This window comes from Mobula birostris, chromosome 29 (assembly GCF_030028105.1).
Source record: "Mobula birostris isolate sMobBir1 chromosome 29, sMobBir1.hap1, whole genome shotgun sequence".
NCBI classification, from domain to species: domain Eukaryota; kingdom Metazoa; phylum Chordata; class Chondrichthyes; order Myliobatiformes; family Myliobatidae; genus Mobula; species Mobula birostris.
This window is the reverse complement of record NC_092398.1, coordinates 16,426,169-16,452,795: the sequence shown is the minus strand read 5'-3', so window position 1 is coordinate 16,452,795 and position 26,627 is coordinate 16,426,169. Positions and strand designations below refer to the sequence as shown.

The 26,627-nt window shown below is 41.8% G+C and overlaps 3 protein-coding genes and 1 pseudogene across 6 annotated transcripts; all 4 read left to right on the top strand.

Annotated features, from left to right (window-relative positions):
* Positions 1 to 4,014: 4,014 nt before the first annotated feature.
* LOC140190055 (histone H2B 1/2-like) lies at positions 4,015 to 19,306 on the top strand. 4 transcript variants are annotated; one of them, XM_072246493.1, is made up of 3 exons: positions 4,015 to 5,499; positions 17,253 to 17,565; positions 18,975 to 19,306. In XM_072246493.1, exon 1 carries the CDS (start codon positions 4,025 to 4,027, stop codon positions 4,394 to 4,396), a length of 372 nt encoding a protein of 123 aa, XP_072102594.1. In that variant the 5' UTR covers positions 4,015 to 4,024; the 3' UTR covers positions 4,397 to 5,499; positions 17,253 to 17,565; positions 18,975 to 19,306. The 4 variants fall into 4 exon arrangements, with proteins under 4 accessions (XP_072102594.1, XP_072102593.1, XP_072102596.1 ...); XM_072246492.1 differs by having other exon boundaries at positions 17,253 to 19,306; XM_072246495.1 differs by lacking the exons at positions 17,253 to 17,565; positions 18,975 to 19,306 and adding an exon at positions 15,810 to 16,322.
* Positions 16,334 to 17,259, top strand: LOC140190056 (histone H2B 7). Its single transcript, XM_072246496.1, has one exon. It carries the CDS (start codon positions 16,431 to 16,433, stop codon positions 16,674 to 16,676), a length of 246 nt encoding a protein of 81 aa, XP_072102597.1. The 5' UTR covers positions 16,334 to 16,430; the 3' UTR covers positions 16,677 to 17,259.
* A 414-nt stretch (positions 19,307 to 19,720) lies between the features above and the next one.
* On the top strand, positions 19,721 to 20,128 carry LOC140189986 (histone H2B 1/2-like). The gene has a single exon (XM_072246370.1). The coding sequence runs from the start codon at positions 19,730 to 19,732 to the stop codon at positions 20,099 to 20,101; it is 372 nt and encodes a 123-aa protein (XP_072102471.1). The 5' UTR covers positions 19,721 to 19,729; the 3' UTR covers positions 20,102 to 20,128.
* A 5,858-nt stretch (positions 20,129 to 25,986) lies between these two features.
* On the top strand, positions 25,987 to 26,355 carry LOC140190035 (histone H2B 1/2-like; annotated as a pseudogene).
* Positions 26,356 to 26,627: the final 272 nt, after the last annotated feature.

Here is a 26,627-nt window from a genome sequence, read left to right as displayed (position 1 = left end):
CGAAAAATGTGATTGACAGGGATAATAACTCAGATATGATGGAATGACAGAGCAAAATCGATGGACTGAATGACCTTTTTCTGTTTTTGTGGCCTAAATCTGAATCCTCTCCAAAATCTTCAATTCTTTCCTATAATGCACGAACTGGACTAGAATGGAGTATTCCATAGGAGGCCGAACTAGTCTCTTAACTCTAATCCAGAGGAGGCTGAACTGGACTTGCATACTCTCATCCTCTTTAGCTTCAGGTTTATAGACTCAATTTCATTCTGAAAACTGATGCTTGCTTTATTGTTTGCATGAATTGATTTGTTTTTTTACTCTCTATGTAGATTGGGTGATCATCTTTTTTTAAATTGGGTTCTGTGGCTGCCTGTAAGTAGACAAATCCAAAGATTGTGTAATTTATACATATTTTGATAATAAAATGTACTTTGAACTTTAAACTTAGAGAAGGCTGAACTAGATTTTTGAACAGCACTCCAGAGAAAGCTTAACTGGAATTTTAGCACAGCTCCACAGGAGTCCCAACTTCACTTTAAGCTCTACTCCCGAGGAGGCTTGAATAGAGTTTAATACTACAGTATTTCAGAAGAGGCCTAGACTCCACTCCAGAGATGGGCCTAACTAATTTTTTTATTAGTATAATACCACCCAGGACATGCTCTCTTCTCAGTCTGCTATCAGGACAAAGGTGAAAGAGCCTCAGGACTCACACCATTAGTTTCAGGAATGGTTATTATGTCTGAAAGAAAATGAATCCTGCTTCTTGATGGTGACATATATGTACTTTGATAATAAATTTACTTTGAACTATTCATCTGAATGTGAGTTCATTTCATCTGCATTTGTAATTTACGTTTTCCTATGTTTAATGTCAGCCACAACTTTCTCTCTTCTTCTTCTCCTCCACCTCCACCTCCACCTCCACCTCCACCTCCAAGGTGCATTACCACCAACTGCTAGACAGGAGTGTGGATCATTGGGTAAACAGGAGAAGGGAAAAGAATTGCATTCGGTACATTCCATATAATAAACCTAAGTCTTTCAGATACTTCATGATACGGATCTGTATTTCTCTTGAATTCCCACTTAAAATGTCTCTATACCCACATCAGTTTTTCTGTTTACCTTAAGCGCTCCTATCATCTTCACTCTTTCTTTTTGATACTTCTTACATTTTATCAATACATGTTCAACTGTTTCTGGTTGACTACAGTCTTCACACAACCCAGTTGGATGTTTAAAAACACAAACACGAGGAATTCTGCAGATGCTGGGAATTCAAGCAACACACATCAAAGTTGCTGGTGAACGCAGCAGGCCAGGCAGCATCTCTAGGAAGAGGTACAGTTGACGTTTCAGGCCGAGACCCTTCATCAGGACCAACTGAAGGAAGAGCTAGTAAGAGATTTGAGAGGGGGAGGGGGAGATCCAAAATGATAGGAGAAGACAGGATGGAGCCAAGAGCTGAACAGGTGATTGGCAAAAGGGATATGAGAGGGTCATGGGACAGGAGGCCCAGGGAGAAGGAAAAGGGGGAAGGCGGGAAAAAAAAACCCAGAAGATGGGCAAGGGGTATAGTCAGAGGGACAGAGGGGAAAAAAAGGGGAGAGAAAGAGAGAAAGAATGTGGGTATATAAATAAATAACGGATGGATGGGGTACGAGGGGGAGGTGGGGCAATAGGGGAAGTTAGAGAAATCAATGTTCATGCCATGAGGTTGGAGGCTACCCAGACGGAATACAAGGTGTTGTTCCTCCAACCTGAGTGTGGCTTCATCTTTACAGTAGAGGAGGCCGTGGATAGACATATCAGAATGAGAATTGGATGTGGAATTAAAATGTGTGGCCACTGGGAGATCCTGCTTTCTCTGGCGGACAGAACGTAGGTGTTCAGCAAAATGATCTCCCAGTCCGCGTCGGGTCTCGCCAATATATAGAAGGCCACATCAGGAGCACCGGACGCAGTATGTCATCCCAGCCGACTCACAGATGAAGTGTCGCCTCACTTGGAAGGACTGTCTGGGGCCCTGAACGGTGGTAAGGGAGGAAGTGTAAGGGCATGTGTAGCATTTCTTCCGCTTACAAGGATAAGTGCCAGGAGGGAGATCAGTGGGGAGGGAGGGGGGGGGACGAATGGACAAGGGAGTCGCATAGGGAGCAATCCCTGCAGAAAGCAGAGTGGGGGGGGGAAGATGTGCTTAGTGGTGGGATCCTGTTGGAGGTGGCGGAAGTTACGGAGAATAATATGTTGGAGCCGGAGGCTGGGGGGGGGGGTGGTAGGTGAGGACCGGGGAACCCTATTCCTAGTGGGGTGGTGGGAGGATGGAGTGAGAGCAGATGTGCGTGAAATGGGGAAGATGTGTTTGAGAGCAGAGTTGAGGTGGTGGAAGGGAAGCCCCTTTCTTTAAAAAAGGAGGACATCTCCCTTGTCCTGGAATTTTAAAGCCTCATCCTGAGAGCAGATGCGGTGGAGACGGAGGAATTGCAAGAAGGGGATGGCATTTTTGCAAGAGACAGTTTGAGAAGAGGAATAGTCCAGATAGCTGTGAGTGCAAGAGACAGGGTGAGAAGATGTCTAGTTGGATGTTTCCCTATTTTGTGTAATGTGTAATTAAGATTAGTGTGTCCGATTCTCAAATGACTGATGATCACTTCTGTCTTTCTATATCCACTTGACAGTGTTCTGTATCTGACTTGCCTCTCTATTTTGTACAGTTGTCTCCCTGTTTTACTCTCATCCCAATGCTTCTGCCATGTCTCCTCAATACTTTTGACTTCCACTTTGCTAAGAGGGATCTGGACCCCTATTATAGACGATTTGAGTGACTGTTTAGCTATACTATCCACCTTTTCATTACTCTCCACTCCACAATGAGCAGGAACCCAAAGAAAGCTTACTTCTACCTCATTTTTGGTCCGTGTATATAACTTGCATAAAATCTCCAATAAAATATCCTGTCTACTTTCTGATTTTCTTGATTTGATTGAGATTAACGCAGATCAACTGTCTGAACAGGTTACAGCCTTTTTGATATTATTTTCTTCTACCCAAGATAATGCACTCAAAACATAAGATAATGCATGCATTTCTAAATGACAATAAATGAGGACTGAGTGTCTTCATAATCTAATATTGCCATTAATTCTGTTGAATACACTAATAAATGGTTTGATGTTCTTTTCCTGTTACTAGTTTTGCTCTGAGGAATATAGACTGCAATACCTGTGTGGCCAGATCTAGGGTGTTTTGATCCATCTGTAAATATTACAAGTTCATTTCTAAAATGTGAATCTATATATTTTTGTACTATCTGTTTGATTCCATAGTTAGACTTTTTTTAAAGGTTGTAGCAGGTTTTTATCTATTGTATGCATTGTAAAGAGCCAAGGAGGAACATCAGATATTGGAACTGTAGGGCTATATTCCATTTCGTGTAGACCATATTTTTCTGCTGCTGCATCACCGATCCATCCAAAGCTATTATAAATTGACTTATTATGTTCCCAGCAGTCTTTTAATATAGCTTTAGCTGGATGTGAGTAGTTATGTCCCATGATGATGTTAACCCAGTAATTAGCTTATTCTTAGCTTTATTCTTCGAAGTCTTTATGGTATTTCCCCCATTTCGACTTGGAGAGCTGATATAGGTGATGTTCTGAATGCACCACTACGTATCCTGCGGGCCTGAGCTTGCTCAACATCCAGTATCTCTCTACCTTCTTACTGTACCCCTGCAGTCGCAATGAACGGCACGGAGAACAGTCGCTTCCCGGCATGATTCCGGGTCAGTCGGCTGGGAGAGGCTTCTGATTGGTGGAGCGAGCGACTGTTCATGTAAACTCTGATATCCAAATATAGGATTTGTCGTTGAAATTTCGATGGTGAGTCGTCTATCAATGTAGCCAATGAACATCCTCTAATACTCCATTCCCTGATTAGCATACGACGTCAGCATTTCCTATTTAATACGCGCTCCGCCGGAACTGCTGCATATTCGAGTCTGAACTCGACGGAAGAAATGCCCGATCAGAAGCCTGCTCCCAAGAAGGGCGCTAAGAAAGCGCTGCCGAAGCCATCAGGCAAGTCTGGCAAGAAGCGTAGGAGGGTGAGGAAGGAGAGTTACGCCATCTACATCTACAAAGTGATGAAGCAGGTTCACCCTGACACTGGCATCTCCTCCAAGGCCATGAGCATCATGAACTCGTTCGTAAATGACATTTTCGAGCGCATCGCTGGCGAGGCTTCCCGCTTAGCCCATTACAACAAGCGGTCGACCATCAGCTCTCGGGAGATCCAGACCGCAGTGCGCCTACTGCTGCCCGGGGAGCTGGCCAAGCACGCCGTGTCGGAGGGAACAAAGGCAGTGACCAAGTACACCAGCTCCAAGTGAAGAGTGCTGCCAAAACAAACCGAAAACCCAAAGGCTCTTTTAAGAGCCACTCACTATTTCGTTAACAGAGCTGCATTCAATTTCAATGCCAGACGGTACTTCAACCAATAATTTGTCCAAACTGCAGGCTAAACTCAAACCGTAGATTGAGAAGAACTCGGCCGTAACATGATGCCGTTCACATAATGTCTGACGGGGACAGCATCTGAGAATCGAATTTTGTTCTGGGTAGAGATATCGTTAAATGAAATCCCGAGACACTTCTGCAATATTAGCTGCACTCAAACATTAGATATGTCAGACTTCAGTGATGGGTTAATTCGGAGAATTATCCCACAAGCAGATCTGCAATTATTTGATTTTAGATTAGGTTTGCACAAAGGATTTTTGGCGGGCTGGTATCAAGTTTCAGTTTGTTTTCGGCGGGTAAGAAGTTATTTTCGCGCTTTTGATTTTTCTATTTGTTCTCCAATGAATTTAAGCGTTGATACACCAATCCTGAATGTCTCACTGCATCCCCTCAGGGCCATACAGGAAGGCCGTGGACCGGAAGCATTTCCTCATTCCCTGGGTGTTGCTCAGCTTGTTGATATGGAGGAAGTAAAACCAGCAGGAGAACTTGTCCCCGGCCCAGTTCCTATTGGGCCGTGTTAATAAGCTCTTGAGAAAGGGCAACTATGCTGAGCAAGTGGGTGTCGGAGCTTCGGTCTCTCTGGGTTCTGTGCTCGAGTATCTGACGGCTTAAATTCTTGAACTGGCTGGCAACGCGGCCAGGGACAACAAGAAGGACCGCGTCATCAGGAGGGGTGACAATCGCCCAGGACGTTGTGTTACTCAATATCCAGGCCGTGTTGTTGCTCAAAAGAAACGGACGATCCAGTAGGTGAAGACAGAGAATATGAAACCCAGCTACCGAAAGGCTCTTTTCAGAGCCACTCACAGTGTCTGTGAAGGGGCATTCCATGAGTGCGCAGGAAAGGATTCGGGTTTCGCTGTCGCTGCGAAAGTTCTTAAGAAAGAGAATGCTGTTTGGTCACAGCAAAAGAGAATGAGGAAGTACTTTTTTCAGAAATACGAAAATCATACTAATGTATATTCTACAGGTATTTTTTTTTTGCTTTTAAAAAAGGCGAGTTGGGATGTGCCGAGGTGGTTTTCTAAATCGTTTCCGGAGCTGAAGAAGTTTTCTGCTGTGTGTGTGTGTGTGTGTGTGTGTGTGTGTGTGTGTGTGTGTGTGTGTGTGTGTGTGTGTGTGTGTGTGTGTGTGTGTGTGTGTGTGTGTGTGTGTGTGTGTGTGTGTGTGTGTGTGTGTGTGTATGTGTGTGTGTATGCTCCCCGGAGAGATGGTTGGGGTCAATTTTATTTTCACTCCGCTTCAATATTGAAGGTTAGTCTGTAACATTACTACCGAACGTCCTGAATAACTGATATAAAAACTCTTCAGCCCTTCATCAGATAATGTTTTGTTGTCTTTGAACATGCTTAATTGCATATTTAACTTGTATAAGTGTATTTATTCCCATAATCACCCTTCATTACCCTATTTTCACTACTTACATTCCCGCCTCTCTTAGACCTTCAAATCTTTTCTGGGACAGATGTTAAACTGTCGGTAACTGCACACAGTACTCTGAATTAGGCCTCTTGCAATTTCATCATAACATCCTAACTTATGTACTCATTTATGAAGGTCAATGTGCCAAGAGCTCTCTGTGTGCTCGCTACCTGTGACTCCACATTCACGCAATAATTCCCAAGTCACACTGCAAGCTTCAATAGCCTTCCTCGTTGTCCCCCACACCCTCAATTTTGGTGCCATCCGCAAATTTGTTGATCGGTATTACAGTATTATCATCCTTATAGTTGCTGTAAATGGCAAACATGCACTGACCCAGCACAATCCCTGATTAAGAGGGGAAATTATTTAGTTGTATAAAATTATCAGGGGTTGAGATCGGGTAGGTTGCAGAGAGCTTTCTTCCATGTCAGGAGTAGATAGACCTGCAGGACATGGGAGATAAGTTGAGGGTGAGTAACTGGAACACTCTACCCGAGGGAGTAGTGAAAGCAGAGTCCCTTTGGTACTTTAGAAATGTCTTGCAATCACTTGAATTACCCAGGTTACAGGACAAGTGCTGGTAGATGGGATGAATATGGATGGATTCCAACTGATTGGTATCAGTGTAATGGGCTCATTCAGAAAGTTGTGTTGTTTGAGTATGTCTTTCTCAGAAACCTTGCCCAGGAAGGGAAGTTTTCATCTATTCCTGTAGTTAGTAAGTAGGGGTTTTACAGCCACAGACTTGAAGGCACCTGAAAAAATTCTTGTTAATGGGATGTGTTAATAATTTTCCTAGCAGCTATTCAGAGGATCTGACAATCATAAAAGCCTCCTTTATTCCTACTCTGCTCATTGCCAATCAACCAATCTTCTTTACATGCTTGCAACACACACAAAATGCTGGAGGAAGTCAGCAGGCCAGAAAGCATCTATGGAGAAGAGTAAACACTGAAGGAAAAGCTTGTTTTTCCAATTTTGTGATACAACTGTTTTGTGCCTTCCAGTTTGCTCCTATAAACTCCAGCCATTGCTGCAATGCTGTCATCTCTGCTTGTGCCACCTTTCATTTGACGTTGATCAGCTCCTCTCTCATGCCTCTGTAATTTCATTTACTCCACTGTAATATGGATAGATATATCTTGAATTTCTCCCCCTCAAATTGTAGAATCAAACTCTCAAACTACCCTCGTCAATATATATTTGTCACCTCTTAAAAACATTCCAATCAAATTGAGTCAAGAGTATCTTAAGGAAAAAAGCCCTACTAATTTTGTTTTTGTAAGGTTGATTGGTGGTTGGCAGAGTAACACAAGATGCAATACCACCGCCTACTGAGTTGGATTGTGGTATAATGAGACAGGAAGTATACCCACTGAATTCGCCATCCAAAAAATTAATCTCAAATAATATCAAAATGTCCATTTATTTTCAGAATGTTAAAAATAGACTTGTTTACATTAAAATGATAGTGATATCCTAACAATCCCTCCATGTTAAATTGCGTCCATCCCAAGATCTCAATTTAGCAATTAGGTGCTTCCTTTGAACCTCATAGGAACTGCATTGAAAAAATGCATGTTGCATTGTTTCTTGACAAGTTCTCTCTATACAAGTGCCCATAATATGCTCTCTTTCCAAATGTCCATATCACCCTTGTTAATTGAAAACAAGGAGTTATTCAATCTCGTATGTCCAATATCTAAGTATAAATTATTTCCTCCTTTTATACACAATTTCCCAGTTGAGTACTCACCAGCTAAATCTGATATAAATGCCATTCTTTCCTTATCCAATCTTTGTTGTTATGGTGATCAAATTGACCTTTTAATTATAGATTTCATCTCTCATATTTCTACTTTGATATCCTTAAGTTTAAATGACTGGTTGGCTATAATATCTGCCACTTTGTTTGTATACACCAGCCTGGATCCTGTAACCTGCTGTCCAATCCAAAGAAGAATTTTTGGCCTATAGTTCAATATACCTGTTTTAATAGATGGTAAGCCTGAAACTTGTAAAGGCATTAACCAGAAGAAGGCAACAGCAAGCTACTTCTGCAGAAAAATTTGCTAAGAGTAGTCATGAGCATGGAAATACTATGATCACCAACGTCATACAACATTTCACATAATAAACAAAACCGAAAAAGAATCAAAGCACAGATGGACAGATTTGGGGCATAATTCTTCAACCCATTCCAAGGCTGAAATGATAGCAAATATTTTTGATGTGAATTCTGATACTTCATCTTATATTTTTTTTTTTCTTAATAATCACCTGAAACTTTGGAACAAAACTGAAACACCTGAAGGACCTGTAACTGTATCTTCTGAACCATCTGTGTAGAGTGCAAGAATCTATCACGTCTGCTTTGCATATATGATGGAACTACCTGTGATACTGACATACAATCATTCTTCACAATGATATTTTCTTGAAGGCTTAAATCAACCATGGAGTAACAAAAATGGGTATACTGGGATCATATTTCATATGAAACAAGCCAATATTTTGTACACATACATTTCCCATCCACACAGAACTGAAGACCTTATGAATGAAGTACTCCCAATGCTCTACTAATGTTGGCAATATTGGATAACCAACTTTATGTCTCCTTATGTTAACCAATGACCCATTGCTAACCCCTGTTGACTGTGGTCAGCCTAGGCTGTGATTGGTCTATTGTCCAATAAGAGGGTTGGATTGAAACGTTAGCTTTCATTTGTCCAAATCTACTGATGAGAACCTTATTTTGCTGATTCCTCATTACTACAGGTGGGGACCACATTGCCAATTAAATTGTCGATGCCACCAGTTCCATTTCATTCTGTGTCTGAAACTCATTTAAGAAAAGCCTAAAGCTTTTACTCCATCTACGTGTACAAGGTGATGAAGCAGGTTCACCCTGATAACAGCCAGTAACCGATAACTACCCAGCCCCAAATCGCTGCACCTCACTCACATGGTCCGACTCAAGTCTCCTGCTGAACAAAGAGATTTATCCTCGAGCCCAGCCAGGGACGCCAATTCTGTTACAAGAATCACCCCTTATAATAATGATCAGTGAGGCACAGAAAATCTGTATGTGCTAACAAGTAACTTTTATTATTTCAACTAAAAAGCATGTGGGTTCACACTCCTATCTACCTGTGTGCTCTCTACTAGAACCCCTGACAATCCGTGAACCGTCAATGAAGAGAAAAGGTATTACCCGGGAAATGAGTCTACACTGGACAGGGATTCCTCATGGTTCCAATCTCCACGTGTCTGTGGGGTCCTCCTTATCCACAATGGTTGGTCTATGGCTGTTGGAGAGGGTTCTAATAACGCCCCTGCTTACTTAGAGCTCCTGAGTCTTATACTGTTCCTCATCAATTGAACCATTGCATCTCCATCCTATTGGTTCAGGTCACGTGATGTACCTGGGTCACCTGCTTACTGGTCATTGTACAGGGCTACAACCAATATTGTTTTATGGCTCTGCCCACCCCAGCCTTTTGTATTTATGCCTTTGCACTCTGACTGGTCCAAACCAGTTAAATGAGGCAACCCAGACAGAGTCTAATGAGATTACAGATTGGTCTGGCATTTTACATGACAAGTAGCTACTCCTTTGTGAATGGTCTCAGGTTTGTTGCTCTGATTAGATTGTCCCAGAGTCAAGAATCAGATTAGAGTCCACTCTTTTTACATAACAAATGACTACTTGTTAGAGAATGGTCTCAGGTTCAGCAAATCATTCCTTGAAGCTTTCTGTGTCCACATTCAGTTCTTCTGATTAGATTATCCAACCGCAAGAATCAGTTTAGAGTCCACAAAAAGGGTGAAATAAAGACAACTGGATCGTCTGCTTTCCCTGTCCATCAAACTGCAGTTGCTTCTGCCCAATAGCTTTGTGCACCTATGCTGAGCTGATCAATATCAGGTAGTAATGGAGCACAAGAGATTTACAGATTAACTGAATAACGATTTGGCATCAGTCTTCAATGTAGAAGAAACTAGCAGTATGATGGAAGTTGGAGAGTGTTGGGATATAAGTGAATGCAGTTGCTATTGGAGGGAGAAGGTGCTTGGGGAATTGCAATGTCTTAATGTAGATAGGTCAACTGGACCAATTGGATTCTGAAAGAGTTAATTGAAGAAATTGTGGAGGCATTAATAATGATCTTTCAAGAATCACTAGATTCAGGAATAGTTCCAGAGAACTGGAAATTTGGAAATGTCATTCCACTTTTAAGAACGGAAGGAGGCAGTAGGAAGGAAATTATAGACCAGTTAGTCTGACTTCAGTGGTTGGGTAGATGTTGGAGTCCATTGTTATTGATGAATTTTGAAGGCACATGATAAAATCGGCCAAAGTCAGCAGGGTTTTCAAAAGGAGAAATCTTGCCTGACAAAACTTTTGCAATTCTTTGAGGAAATAACAGACAAAATAGACAAAGGAGAGTCAGTAGATGTTGTTTATTCAGATTTTCAGAAAGGCTTGTGCAAGTTGCTGAACATGCTGTTGCTTAAGAAGGTAAGAACCCATGGTATTACAGGAAAAGTACCAGTATGGGTAGAAGATTGTCCAAAGAGCGGGAGGCAAAGAATGGAAATAATGGAGGCATTTTCTGGTTAACTGCCAGTGACTAGTGCTTTACTGCAAGGTTTAGTGTTGAGACTACTCCTTTTCATGTTATATGTAAATGGTTTGGATGATGGAATTGATGGCTTTTGTGGCCAGGTTCAGAATCAAAATAAGAATCAGGTTTATTATCACTGGCATGTGACATGAAATTTGATAACTTAGCAGCAGCAGTTCAATGCAATACATAATCTAGAAGAGAGAAAAAAAATAAAAAATAATAATAAAGAAGTAAATCAATTACAGTGTACACATATTGAATAGTTTTTAATAAAAGTGCAGAAACCAGAGGTACATTATATTAAAAATTGAGATAGTACTTAGGAATCGAATGGCAGAGGGGCTTATTCAGGAGCTTTTCCTGAATCACTGAGTGTGTGCTTTTAGGCTTCTGTACCTCCTACCTGATGTTAACAGTGAGAAGAGGGCATGCAGTGGGTGCTGGAGGTCCTTAATAATGGATACTGTCTTTTGAGACACTGCTCTTTGAAGATGTCCTGCGTCCTTTGTAGGCTGGTAACCAAGATGGAGCTGACCAGATTTATAACCCTTTGAAAATTCTTTCAGACCTAGTAATTGATGATACAAATATAGATGGAGAGGCAGTCAATTTTAAAGAAGCTGGGAGTCTGCAAAAGGACTTAGACAGATTTGAAGAATGGGCAAAGAAGTTTCAGTTGCAATAGAGTGTTTTGAAGTGTTTGATCATGTATGTTGGTGGAAGAAAAAAAGGTATAGATTGTTTTCTAAAGAGGGAGAAGATTCAAAAATTAGAGGTACGAAGTGACTTGGGAGTACTTGTGCAGGATTCCATAAAGGTTATCTTGCCATTTGAGTCAGTGGTAAGGAAGGGAATTTCAATGTTAGTATTCATTTTGACAGGATAAGAATATAAAAGCAATCATGTAAAGCTGAGTCTTTTTTATAAGTCATTGGTTAGATAGCACTTCAGTATTATGAACAGTTTTTATCCTATTATCTGAGAAGAGTTGTGCTGGCATTCGAGATGGTCTAGAGGAAGTTCACAGGAATGATTCCAGGAGTGATAGTGTGGATATAGTTTGTGTATTTGATGGTTCTGGGCCTCAACTCATTGGAATTCAGAAGAATAAGGGGTGACCTTATTAAAACCTATCAAATATTAAAAGGCATGAATACAGTAGATATGGTGAGGATGTTTCATGTAGTGGGTAGAGCTTAGGACCAAATGACACAGCTACAGAATAGAGAGATTACTATTGAGAACAGAGATGAGGAGGACTTTCTTGAGCCAGTAGGTAGTTATTCAATGGAATTCACTGTCACAGACATGTGTGGAGGTCAAGTCATTGAGCATATTTAAAATGGAATATGATAGGTGCTTGATTAGTCAGGGAGTCAAAGGTTACAAGGGAGAAGGCCAAAGAAAGTGATTGACAGGGATAATCTCAGATATGATGTAATGGCAGAGTAAAATAGATGTACTGACAGACCTATTTCTGTTCTAATGGACTAAATCTATTCTGAATCCTCTCCAAAGTCTTCAGTTCTTTCTTGTAAAGTACCAACCAGACTAGAATGTAGTATTCTGGACAAGGCCTAACTGGTCTCTTAGACTCTATTCCAGAGGAGGCCTAACTAGAATTTCATTCTCTAATCTTTGCCTTCATTCTGAATACTGACGCTTGCTCTATTGTTTGCATGAATTGATTTTTTTTTTAATCTCTCTATAGATTGGGTGTTGGTCTTTTCTTTAAATTCAGTTTTGTGGCTGCCTGTATGCAGACGAATCCCATGATTGGATAATTTATACATACTTTGATAATAAAATGTACTTTCAACTTTGAGAAGGCTGAACTAGATTTTTCAACAGCACTCCAGAGAAGGCTTAACTAGACTCTTAGCTCAACTCCACAGGAGTCCTAACTAGACTTTTGGCTGTACTCCAGAGGGGGCCTAACTAGTATTTTATAGGATTCCAGAAGAGACCTAGATTCCACTTCAGAGATGGCCTAACTGATTTTTTATTAGTATAACACCACCCAGGACATACTCTCTTCTCAGTCTGCTATCAGGGCAAAGGTAAAAGAGCCTCAGGACTTACCCCATCAGTTTCAGGAATTATTATTATGCTCGCAAGAAAGTGAATCATGCTTGGTGATATATATGTATTTTGATAATCTAATTTGAACTTTGAGCTGAATGTGAGTCTATTTCATCTGTATTTGTATTTTACATTTTTCTCTGTTTAATATCAGCTACAATCTCGGGATTACTGGCTGTCCCACATGACAGTGAGTATAGGAATAGACTGAGGTGGAGGATAAATGTGTGGCAGAGAGACTGGAGCAGGGAGCAGGGATTCAGTTTTCTGGATCATTGAGACCTCACCTGGGGAAGGTGTGACTTGTACAATAAGGACGGGTTGCACTTGAGTCTGGGGGGGCCAATATCCTGGCAGGGAGGTTTGCAAGGACTATTGGAGAGAGTTTAAACTAGAATTGCTGGGGAGTGTGAACTGAACGGAAGTGGTGGAGGAAAGTGAGGTTGGCTCACAAACTGAGAAAGCTTGGAGACAGTGCAAAAGGGAGGATAGGTAGGTGATAGTAAAGGGACACACTCAGACCGATGGTTTCGGATGTGTCTATTTTAATGCAAAGAGTATTATGAATAAAGTGGATGAGCTTAGACTGTGGATCAGCACTTGGAGCTATGATGTTGTGACCATTACAGAGACTTGGATGGTGCACAGACAGGAATGGCTACTTCAAGTGCCAGGCTTTAGATGTTTCAGAAAGGACAAGGAGGGAGGCAAAAGAGATGTGGGCGTGGCACTGTTGATCACAGATGGTGTCACAGCTGCAGAAAAGGAGGAAGTCATGGAGGGGTTGCCTATGGGGTCTCTGTGGGTGGAAGTTAAGAATAGGAAGGGGTCAATAATTCTACTGGGTGTTTTTTAAAGACTGTTCAATAGTAACAGGGACATCGAGGAGCAGATGGGAGACAGATTCTGGAAAGGAGTAATAATAACAGTGTTGTTATGTGGGAGATTTTAATTTCCCAAATATTGATTGGCATCTTCCTGGAGTGAGGGGTTTAGATGGGGTGGAGTTTGTTAGGTGTGTTCAGGAAGGTTTCTTGACACAATATGTAGATAATCTATCAAGAGGAGAGGCTATACTTGATCAGATATTGGGAAATGTACCTGGTCAGGTGTCAGGTCTCTCAGTGGGAGACCATTTTGGAGATGGTGATCACAATTCTATCTCCTTTACCATAGCATTGGAGAGGGATAGGAACAGACAAGTTAGGGAAACGTTTAATTGGAGTAAGGGGAAATATGAGGCTATCAGGCAGGAACTTAGAGGGATAAATTGGAAACAGATGTTTTCAGGGAAATGTACGGAAGAATTGTGGCAAATGTTCAGGCCATATTTGCATGGGGTTCTGTGTAAATACATTCCAATAAGACATGGAAAGGATGGTAGCGTACAGGAACTGTAGTGTAAAAATGGTTATTGTAAATCTAGTCAAGAAGAAAAGAGGAGCGTATGAAAGGTTCAAAAAACTAGGTAATGATAGAGATTTAGAAGATTATAAGGCCTGCAGGAAGGAACTTAAGAATGAAATTAGGATAGCCAGAAAGGGCCATGAGAAGGCTTTGGTGGACAGGATTAAGGAAAACTCCAAGGCATTCTACGAGTATGTGAAGAGCAAGAAGATAAGATGTGAGAGAATAGGACCAATCAAGTGTGACAGTAGAAAAGCGTGTATGGAACCGGAGGAGATGGTAGAGATATTTAATGAATGCTTTGTTTCAGTATTCAATATGGAAAACGATCTTGGCAATTGTAGGGATGACTGGCAGTGGACTGTAAAGCTTGAGCATGTAGATATTAAAGAAGAGGATGTGCTGGATCTTTTGGAAAGCATCAAGTTGGATAAGTCACCAGGACCGGATGGGTTGTACCCTAGACTATTGTGGGAAGCAGGGGAGGAGATTTCTGAGCCTTTGGCGATGATCTTTGATTCATCAATGAGGACGAGAGAGGTTCCAGAGGATTGGACAGTTGTGGATGTTCTTCCCTTATTCAAAAAAGGGAGTAGAGATAGCCCAGGAAATTAATGACCAGACAGTCTTACTTCAGTGGTTGTTACATTGATGCAGATGATCCTGAGAGGCAGGATTTATGAACACTTGGAGCGGCATAAGATAATTAGAAATAGTCAGCATGGCTTTGTCAAATGTAGGTCATGCCTTACTAACCTGATTGAACTTTTTGAGGATATGACTAAACACATTGATGAAGGTAGAGCCGTAGATGTAGTGTATATGGATTTCACTGAGGCACTTGATAGGGTACACCATGCAAGGCTTATTGAGAAAGTAAGGAGGCATGGGATCCAAGGGGACATTGCTTTGTGGGTCCAGAACTGGCTTGCCCACAGAAGGAAAAGAGTGGTTGTAGATGGGTCATATTCTGCATGGAGGCCAGTGACAAGTGGTGGGCCTCACGGATTTGTTCTGGGACCCCTACTCTTCATGATTTTTATAAATGACCTGTATGAGGAAGTGCGGGGTGAGGGGATGGGTTAGTAAATTTGTTGATGACACAAAGGTTTGGGGTGTTGTGGATAGTGTGTAGGGCTGGCAGAGGTTACAATGGGACATTGATAGGAAGCAAAACTGGACTGGGAAGAGGCAGGTGGAGTTTAACCCAGAAAAGTGTGAGGTGGTTTATTTTGGTAGGTCAAATATGATGGCAGAATGGCAAGACTCTTGCAGTGTGGACGATCAGAGAGATCTTGGGATCCTAGTCCGTCGGACACAATACGGTGCATTGGCCTTCATCAATCGTGGGATTCAGTTTAAGAGCGCCGAGAGGTAATGTTGCAGCTATATAGGACCTTGGTCAGATCCCACTTGAAGTACTGAGCTCAATTCTGGTCGTCTCACTACAGGAAGGACGTGGAAACCATAGAAAGAGTGCAGTGGAGATTTACAAGGTCTTGCCTGTATTGGGGAGCATGCCTTATGAGAATAGGTTGAGTGAACTCGGTCTTTTCTCCTCGGAGCGACGGAGGATGAAAGCTGACCTCATAGAGGTGTACAAGATAATGAGAGGCATTGATCGTGCGGATAGTCAGAGGCTTTTTCCCAGTGCTGTAATTGCAGACATATTTTTAAGGTGTTTGGAAGTAGATACAGAGGAGATGTCAGGGGTAAGTTTTTTTTTACGCAGAGAGTGGTGAGTGCATGGAATGGACTGCCGGCGGCGGTGGTGGAGGCGGAAACGACAGGGTCTTTTAAGAGACTCCTGGGTGGATGCATGGAGCTCAGAAAAATAGAGGGCTATGGGTAAACCTACGTAGTTATAAGGTAAGTACATGTTCGGCACAGCTTTGTGAGCCGAAGGGCGTATATTGTGCTGCAGGTTTTCTATGTTTCTAACCCTCTGTCGCAATAAACGGCACGGAGAACATCACGGGCCTGCAAATTTCCTAGTCCGCAGACTGGGAGGGGCTTCCAATTGGAGGAGCGAGTGACTGTATTTGTAGCCTCTGATATCCAAATACAATATTTGTCGTAATAATTTGATGATGATTCGTCTCTCAAGGTAGCCAATGAACATTCTCAAGTGCTCCATTCCTTGATTAGCATACTGACGTCGGCGTTTCCTATTTAAGACGTGCTCCGACGGAAATCCTGCTTATTTGAGTCTGAAATCGACGGAAGAAATGCCCGATCAGAAGCCTGCTCCCAAGAAGGCGCTAAGAAAGCGCTGCCGAAACCAACAGGAAAGGCTGGCAAGAAGCGCAGGAGGCTGAGGAAGGAGAGTTACTCCATCTATATCTACAAAGTGATGAAGCAGGTTCACCCCGACACCGGCATCTCCTCCAAGGCCATGAGCATCATGAACTCGTTCGTGAATGATATTTTCGAGCGCATCGCTGGCGAGGCTTCTCGGCTAGCCCATTACAACAAGCGGTCGACCATCAGTTCTCGGGAGATCCAGACCGCAGTGCGCTTGCTGCTGCCCGGGGAGCTGGCCAAGCACGCCGTGTCGGAGGGGACAAAGGCAGTGACCAAGTACACCAGCTCCAAGTGAAGAGTGCTGCCAAAACAAACCGAAAACCCAAAGGCTCTTTTAAGAGCCACTCACTATTTCGTTAACAGAGCTGCAATTTTTTCGTCATATTCTTTTAATTCAATTTCAATGCCAGGCGGTATTTTCACCATTTTTTTTTTCAAAATTGCAGGCTAAACTCCAGCCGTAGTTTGCGAAGAGCAACTCGTCGTAACATCATGCAGTTTACTCAATGACCGGGGACAGCAACTGAAAAACGATTTTTTTTTCTCAGAGTGGACATATCGTTAAATGAAATACCCAAACACTCATGCAATATTAGCTACGCAAACATTAGATGTGGCGGACTTCAGTAATGGGTTAATGCGGGGAATTATTCCACAAGCAGATCTGTAATGATTATTTTAGATTCGGTTTGAAGAAAGGATTTTTGGCGGGCTGTTTTCATGTTTCAGTTTATTTTCGGCGGGTAAGAAGTTACTTCCGCGCTTTTGATTTTGATGAGTGAATAAATCGGCTCTCTCGCTGGTTTATTTGTTCTCCATTGAGCTTAAGCGTTTCCGCACCAATCCTGATTGTCTGATTGCATCCCCACAGGGTATACAAAGAAGCCGAGGGCCGGAAGAATCTTCTCATTCTCTGGGTGTTGCTGAGCTTGTTCAAAAGAGTGGACAGAGTAAAACCAGCAGGAAAGCTCGTACCCGGCCCATTTCCTCTTGAGAAAGGGCAACTATGCTGAGTGAGTGGGTGCCGGAGCCTCGGTCTTTCTGGGCTCTGTGTTCCAGTATCTGACGGCTGAAATTCTTGAACTGGTTGGCAACGCGGCTAGGGACAACAAGAAGGCCCTCATCATATGGAGAGGTGACGATCACCCAATAACGAGGCCGCACCAAGAAAAACGGCGGAGCCAGTAAGTGAAGAGGCAGAATATGAAACCCAGCTATCCAAAGGCTCTTTTTAGAGCCACTCACAGTGTCTGCAATATTTTGCCGTCTGTGAGCATTTGGAGAGCATGATTAATTGTATATTTTCCTGGCAAAAATGTATTTACTCTCATAATCTCCTTTCATGACCCCATCCCAACTTCTGTACCCAATGTTTTTATTTATGAAGGCCAATGTGCTTAGAACTCTCCCTGTGGGCTCGCTACCTGCGACTCCACATTCACGCAATAATTCCCAAAACACACTGCAAGCTTCAATAGCTTCCTCATTGTCCACTACATCCCCAATCTTGCTGCTATCAGCAAATTCGTTGTTCCGTGTTAAAGTATTATCATCCAGACAATATTTGATGTAGATGGCAAACATACACTGACCCAGCCCTGATCCATGCTGAAGAGGGGAGATAATTTAGGTGTAGAAAATTATCAGGGGTTGAGATCGGGTAGGTTGCAGAGAACTTTCCCCCATATCAGAAGTAGATAGACCTGCAGGACATGGTGGTGGGGGGTGTAAGTTGAGGGTGAGTAACTGGAACACTCTACCAGAGAAAGTGGTGAAAGCAGAGTGCCTAATGGTATTTTAGAAATGTCTTGTCAATCACTTCAATTACCCAGGTTACAGGACAAGTGCTGGTAGAAGGGATAAATATGGATGGATTCTAACTGATTGGTATTGATGTAATGGGCTCATTCAAAAAGTTGTGCTGTTTAAATATATCTTTCTCAAGAAACTTGCCCAGGAAGGGAAGTTTTGATCTATGCCTGTAGTTAGTAGGGGTTTTACAGCCACAGATTTGAGGACACCTGGAAAAATTCCTGTTTAAGGGAAGTGTTAATAATTTTCCTAGCAGCTATTAAGAGGATCGGGCAACCATAAAAGGCCTCCTTTATTCCTACTCTGCTCATTGCCTATCAACCAATCTTCTTCACATGCTTGCAACACACACAAAATGCTGGAGGAACTCAGCAGGCCAGACAGGGAAGAGTAAACACTGAGGGAAAAGCTTGTTTTTCCAGCTTTGCGATATAGGTTTTTGATTAGTCAAGGAGACAAAAGGTTACAGAGAGAATGCTGAAAAACGTGATTGACAGGGATATTAACTCAGATATGATGGAATGACGGAGCAAAATCGATGGACCGAATGACCTATTTCTGTTCTTATTGTCTAAATCTATTCTGAATCCTCTCCAAAGTCTTCAATTATTTCCTATAATGCAACAACCAGACTAGATGTAGTTTTCCAGAGGAGGCTGAACTGGACTTTTATACTCTAATCCTCTTTGGCCTCAAGGTTTATGGACTCAATTTCATTCTGAATGCTGATATTTGCTTTATTGTTTTCACGAATTGATTTGTTTTATTTATCTCTCTGTAGATTGGGTGTTGATTTTTTTTAATATTGGATACTGTGGTTGCCTGTAAGCAGACAAACCCCAAGATTGAATAATTTATGCATACCTTGATAGTAAAATGTGCTTCGAACTTCAAACTTTGAAAAAGCTGAACTAGATTTTTGAACAGCACGCCAGAGGAGGCCCGACTAGAGTTTTATACGACTCCAGAAGAGGTCTAGACTCCACAACAGAGACCGCCAAACTAATTTTTTATTAGTATAATACTACCCAGGAGGACATGCTGTCTTCTCAGTCAGCGATCAAGACAGGAATGGTTATTTTGCCCGCAAGAAAATGAATCATGCTTCTTGATGGTGACATATATTTATATTGATAATAAATTAACTTTGAACTTTTTATCCGAATGTGAGTTTATTTCTTCTGCAATTCCATTTTACGTTTTCCTATGTTTAATGTCAGCCACAACTTTTCTCTCTACCCTCCTATCCCTGCTGTCGTAATAAACGCCACGTAGAACTGTCACTGGCGGCAAGCTTCCCGGTCCGCAGACTGGGAGAGGCTTCTGATTGGTGGAGAGTGCGACTGTTTTTGTAACCTCTGATAGCCAAATATAGGAGTTGTAGTAATAATTTCGATGGTGATTCGTCTCCCAATGTAGCCAATGAACATTCTTTGAAAATCTATTCCTTGATTAGCATACAGTCGTCAGCGTTTCCTATTTAAGAGGCGCTCCGACGGAAATACTGCTTATTTGAGTCTGAATTGGAGAAGAGGAATGCCCGATCAGAAGCCTGCTCCCAAGAAGGGCGCTAAGAAAGCGCTGCCGAAACCAACAGGCAAGGCTGGCAAGAAGCGCAGGAGGGTGAGGAAGGAGAGTTACTCCATCTATATCTACAAAGTGATGAAGCAGGTTCACCCAGACACCGGCATCTCATCCAAGGCCATGGGCATCATGAATTCGTTCGTGAACGACATTTTCGAGCGCATCGCTGGCGAGGCTTCCCGCCTAGCCCATTACAACAAGCGATCCACCATCAGCTCCCGGGAGATCCAGACCGCCGTGCGCCTGCTGCTGCCCGGGGAGCTGGCCAAACACGCCGTATCGGAAGGGACAAAGGCAGTGACCAAGTACACCAGCTCCAAGTGAAGAGTGCTGCCAAAACAAGCCGAAAACCCAAAGGCTCTTTTAAGAGCCACTCACTGTTTCATGAACAGAGCTGCAGTTTTTCGTCATATTCTTTGAATTAAATTTCAATGCCAGACGGTACAGTCACAATAATTTGTCAAAATTCCAGGCTAAACTCCAGCCGTATTTTGAAAAGAGCAACTCGGTTGTAACACGATGCCTTTCACACAATGATCAGGGAAAGCAAATGAGAAAACATTTTTTTCTCTCTGAGTAGAGATATCGTTAAGTGAAATACCCAGACCGTTCTGCATAATTAGCTTCAGTAATCGGTTAATGCGGAAAATTATTGCACAAGCAGATCCGTAATGATTTGATTTTAGATTCGGTTGGAACGAAGGATTTTTGGCGGGCTGTTTTCAAATTTCGGTTTATTTTCGGCGGATCAGAGCTTACTTCCGCGCTTTTAATTGGTAAATAGGTCGGCTCTCTCGTTGGTTTATTTGTTCTTCAATGACCTTAATCGTTGTTGTAGCAATCCTGAATGTCAAATTGCATGGCCACAGGACATTCAAGAAGGCCGAGGACCAGAAGCATTTCCTCATTCTTTGGGTTTTGCTGAGCTTGTTGAAAATGAATAAAGAGAGTAAAAAAAAGAGTAAAAGCGGCAGGAAAGCTCGCTCCTGGCCCAGTTCCTTTTGGGCCGTGTTAATAGGCTCTTGAGAAAGGGCAACTATGCTGAGCAAGTGGGTCCGGAGCCTCGGTCTTTCTGGGTTCTGTGCTCGAGGATCTGACGGCTGAAATTCTTGAACTGGCTGCCGACACGGCCAGGGACAAGAAGGTCCGCATCCTATGGAGGGGTGACGATCGTCCAGGGTGGAGTATTAGCCAATAACTCGGCCGCACCCCAAAAAACGGCGGAGCCAGTAAGTGAAGAGACAGAATATGAATCCCAGCTACCCAAAGGCTCTTTTCAGAGCCACTCACAGTGTCTGTGAAGGGGCTGTCCTGCGGATACCATGAGTGCGGAGGAAAGGACTCGGGTTTTTTTTGTCTCTGCGAAAGATTTCTGAACAAGCTCTTTTCACAGAAACACGAAAACCATACTAATTTATCTTCTTTCTTTTTTTCTTCAATGTTTTAATTAATTACTTGCATAGACAAATACAAAATACATTATGATATTATGGAAACAGAAACAAGATTGAAATGCCCCATAACTATGTATGGTAAATTAACCATAATATTGAAAAGGTGTATTTTATTCTAATCTAAAACAAAATCAAAACCCGTAACAAAACAAAAAAAGAGAGAAAAAAAACAGCTGTTTGGTTAAAAGAAAAAAATCTCTGACATATAATCGTAAATTCAAACATATAATAGCCATCATCATTGCTAAACAAATCAAAAGTTGTGAAAGTAGTTCCAAAAACGTCTCCATAATGTGACAAAATCTTGTCTAGGTATAGAAATAGAACACCTAATCTTCTCTAGATTTAAACATGACATAACATCAATCAACCAATGGGTATGAGTAGATGGTGCGGCATCTTTCCACTTAAGCAACAAAGCTCTTCTGGCTGCAAGAGAAATAAAAGCCGAAATATGCAAATCATTCTGCTTAAGAGTAAAATCATTTCCTCCAACAGAGCGGTTTAAAGTTTACTTTAAAAAGCTCCAAGAAAGTTTGAAATACTTCTTTCCAAAATTTGTCAAACCGCAGACAAGACCAAAACATATGAATTAGAGAGGTCTCTTTGACATTACATCTATTACAGTATGGAGAAAAATCTGAGTAAAAATGAGAGAGCTTATCTTCAGTCATATAGGCTATATGAACCACCTTAAATTGTAAAAGTGAGTGATGCACACATAACAAAGAGGTGTGAACAAGTTTAAAAATTCCATTCCAAGTATCCTCATCAATTGAAATCCGTAGGTCTTGTTCCCAGAGGATTTTAATTTTGTCTAATGGAATATTTCTCATTGCCAACAACAGACTATATTAGAGATAGATCCATTATGAATTGGTTTCAAAGTAAAAATTGTATCAATTAAATTCTTATCTGGACATTTAGGAGGTGTATGAAGTTGAGAATGCAAGAAGTCTCTAATTTGTAAATATCTAAAAAAGTGTGCTTATATTTTTCTAAGCAAGTGGAGTTGTGATGTGCGAGATGGTTTTCTAAAGCACTGCCGGAGCTGAGGAAGATTTCTGCTGTGTGTGTATGTTCCCCGGAGAGATGTTTGGGATCAATTTTATTTTCACCCTGTTTCCATATTGAAAGTTAGTCTGTATCATTACTACCGAACACCCTGAATAACAGATATAAAACTTCTTAAGATTTGTACTCATTTCTCCAAAAATTAATCAATGATATTCTGGAAAAAGAGCAAACACAGAGACCGGAGTCCTGGAATTCAGGTAAAACACAGCTCGGGCCAGCAACTGAGATAGCTTTTAATCTTTCAGCTTCTTCAGCGGATAATATTTTGTTGTCTGTGAACGTTTAGAGAACGTGCTTAATTGCATATTTTCCTGGCAAAAAATGTACTTACTCCCATAATTTTCTTTCATTAACCCATCCCAAATTCTGTACTGAATGTTTTGATTTATGAAGGCCAATGTGCCTAGAGTTCTCTCTGTGGGCTCGCTACCTGTGACTCCACATTCACGCAATAATTCCCAGATCATACTGCAAGCTTCAATAGCTTCCTTGTTGTCCACTACATCCCAAACTTGCTACCATCGGCAAACTTGTTGTTTGATGTTAAAGCATTATCATTCAGATCATTGATGTAGATGACAAACATACACTGACCCAGCTCTGATCCCTGCTTAAGAGGGGAAATGATTTAGGTGTAGAAAATTATCAGGGGTTGAGGTTGGGTAGGTTGCAGAGAGCTTCCCCCATATCAGGAGTAGATAGACCTGCAGGACATGGGGGGTAAGTTGAAGGTGAGTAACTGGAACACTCTACCAGAGAGAGTGGTGAAAGCAGAGTGCCTAATGGTATTTTAGGAATGTCTTGTCAATCACTTGCATTACCCAGGTTACAGGACAAGTACTGGTGGAAGGGATAATTATGGATTGATTCCAACTGTTGGTATCAATGTAATGGGCTAAGTCAGAAATTTCTGTTGTTTGAATATATCTTTCTCAAAAACCTTGCCCAGGAAGGGAAGTTTTGATCTATGCCTGTAGTTAGTAAGTAGGGGTTTTACAGCCACAGTTTTGAAGGCACCTGGAAAAATTCCTGTTCAAGGGAAATGTTAATAATTTTCCTAGCAGCTATTTAGAGGCTCAGGCAACCATGAAAGGCCTCTTTTATTCCTACTCTGTTGATTGAAATCAACCAATCTTCTTTACATGCTTGCAACACACACAAAATGCTGGAGGAACTCAGCAGGCCAGACAGCATCTATGGTGAAAAGTAAACACTGAGGGAAAAGCAACACACATAAAAAATCAAACACGAGGAAATCTGCAGGTGCTGGGAATTCAAGCAACACATACAAAAAATGCTGGTGAGTGCAGCAGGCCAGGCAAATGTTGACTATACCTCTTACTATAGATGCTACCTGGCCTGCTGCGCTCACCAGCATTTTTTATGGTGACCCATAAAAAATGCTGGTGAATGCAGCAGGCCAGGCAGCATCTGTTGGAAAAGGTACAGTCGATGTTTCGGGCCGAGACACTTCGTCAGGACTGAGGGAGAAGCTCATTTTTCCAACTTTGTGATATAACTATTTTGTGCCTTCCAAATTGCTGCTCTAAACTCCAGTGATTGCTATACTGCTGTCATCCCCGCTCGTGCCACCTTTCATTTGACTTTGATCAGGTCCTCTCTTGTGCCTCTGTTATTCCATTTACTCCACTGTAATACATATAGATCTAGCTTGAATTTTTCCCCCTGTAATTGTAGAGTCAAACTCACAAACTACCCTCATCAATATATGTTTGTCACCTCTTAAGAACATTACAATCAAACTACTTTGAGAGTACCTTAAGGAAAAAAGCCCTTCTAATTTCTTTTGTAAGGTTGATTGGTGGTTGGCAGAGTAACACAAGGTACAATACCACCATCTACTGAGTTGGATTGTGGATTAAAGAGACAGAGACTATACCCACTGAATTCTCCTTCCAAAAAGTTAACCTCAAATACTATGAAAACTTCTATTGCTTTTCAGAACGTCAGATATAGACTTTTATTTATTACAATGACAGTGATATCCTAACAAGCTTAAATGTTAAATTGTTTCTGTCCCAAAGATGTCCATTTAGCAATTAGATGCTTCCTTTCCATCTCATAGGAACTACATTGAAAAAATACATGTTGCACCATTTCTTGACAAGTTCTCTCTATACAAATACCCATAATATGCTGTCCATACAATTGCCCATATCATACATATTAATTGAAAACAAGGAATTATTCCACCTTGTATGTCCAATATACAACTATAAATTGTTTTCTGCTTTTATACACATCTCCCAGTTCTCACTATCCTTTCCTTATCCAAACTTTGTTGCCACAATGATCGAATTGACCTTTTTATCTCCCATATTTCCAAAAGCAACACCACTTTGATGTAGGCCTCCGACACTCTGATGAGACATTGGATTTGCACCTTTGGAAGGTTTCCTGGGCAAGGTTGTATGGAAGTCCGGCAGTTGCCCATGCTGCAAGTCTCCCCTCTCCATGCCACCGATGTTGTCCAAGGGAAGGGTATTAGGACCCATACAGCTTAGCACCGGTGTCATCACACAGCAATGTGTGGTTAAGGCCTTGCTCAAGGACACACACAGCCTCAGCCAAGGCTCGAACTAGCGACGTACAATCACTAGATGAACGTCTTAACCACTTGGCCACACGTCAACACTCCACTTTGATATCCTGAAGTTTAAATGATTGGTTGGCTAGAACATCTACCACTTTATTTGTATACACAAGCCTAGATCCTGTAACCTCAATGACTGCTGTCCAATCCTAATCAGAAATATTGGGCTATAGTTCAATATACCTGCTTTAATAGATGGCAAACCTGAAACGTGTATAGACATTGAGCAGAAGAAGGCAACTGCAAGCTACTTCTGTAGAAAAATTTGGTAAGAGCGGTCATGATCATGGAACGACTATGATCGCCAATGTCATACAACACTTCACATAATTAACTAAACTGAAAAAGAATCAAAGCGCAGGTGTACAGAATCGGGGCATACTTTAACCCATTCCAAGGCTGAAAAAATAGCAAATATCTTTGATGTGAATTCTGATACTTTATCTGATAATCTCTTCTTTGATAGTCACCTGAAACTTTGTAACAAAATGGAAACATCTGAATGACCTGTCACTGTATCTTTCGAACCATCTGCATAGAGTGTAAGAATCTATCATGTCTGCTTTGCATATATCACTGAACCACCTGTGCTATTGACATACAACTACTCTTCATCGTGATATTTTCTTGAAGGCTTAAATCAACCACAGTCAAACCATGGAGTGACAGAAACGGGTACACTGGGATCATATTTCACATGAAACAAGCCAATATTTTGTACCCATTCATTTCCCATCCACCCAGAACTGAAGACCTTATGAATGAAGTGCTCCCAACACTCTTCTAGTGTTTCCAATATTGGATAACCAACTTTATGTCTCCTTGTGTTACCAATGAATCATTGCTAAGCCTTTTTGACTTTGGTCATCCTTGGCTGTGGTTTGCATGTTCATGTTGCCCAATCAAAGGGTTATATTGAAATGTTAGCTTTCATTTGTCCAAATCTACCAATGAGAACCTTATTTTGCCAATTCCATGTTACTACAGGGCAAGGATGTAGCTGCCAAGTAAATTGGTGATGCAACCAGTTCCATTTCATTCAGTGTCTGAAACTGATTTAAGAAATGCCTGAGCTATCCAAAGTGGCCAAGAAGGGCGCCAAGAAAACTGTGTCCAAAGTGCAAAGCAAGGGAGGCACGGAGTGCAAAAGGATGAGGAAGGAGACTTACTCCATCTATGGGTACAAGGTGAAGAAGCAGGTTCACCCCGATACCAGCATCTCCTCCAGTGCCACGCGCATCATGAGCTCATTGGTGAACGACATTTTCGAGCGCATCACGGGTGAGGCTTCCCGACTAAACCATTACAACAAGCCGTCGACCATCAGCTTCTAGGAGATCCAGAGTGCCATGTGCCTGCTGCTACCCAGGGAGCAGTCCAAGTACACAATGTCGGAAAGCACAAAAGCAGTGACCATGTATACTAGTTCCTAGTGAAGTGGCTGAGTGCTGATAAGACAAACCCACCAGCCCTTTTAAGAGCCACGTACAGTTTCCGTGGAAGAGTTGTACTCATAATTCAATATTAGATCGCTGCAAGCTTGTCTTGAAGGTTTTACTCTTGGAGGTGAATGTTTATGTTGAGTACAATGCTGTTGTCGCCGTTCCTGCTCACTGATCCAACACAGACATTTTGCCTTCTCACTTCAGTCAGCTTGTGCGATGTTTTCTTTTCACACAGAACTTTACACATAGAGCAAATAGTG

Coding starts and splice junctions, on each gene's coding strand:
- LOC140189986 (XM_072246370.1), top strand. CDS start 19,730: ATGCCCGATCAGAAGCCTGCTCCCAAGAAGGGCGCTAAGAAAGCGCTG.
- LOC140190055 (XM_072246493.1), top strand. CDS start 4,025: ATGCCCGATCAGAAGCCTGCTCCCAAGAAGGGCGCTAAGAAAGCGCTG.
- LOC140190056 (XM_072246496.1), top strand. CDS start 16,431: ATGAAGCAGGTTCACCCCGACACCGGCATCTCCTCCAAGGCCATGAGC.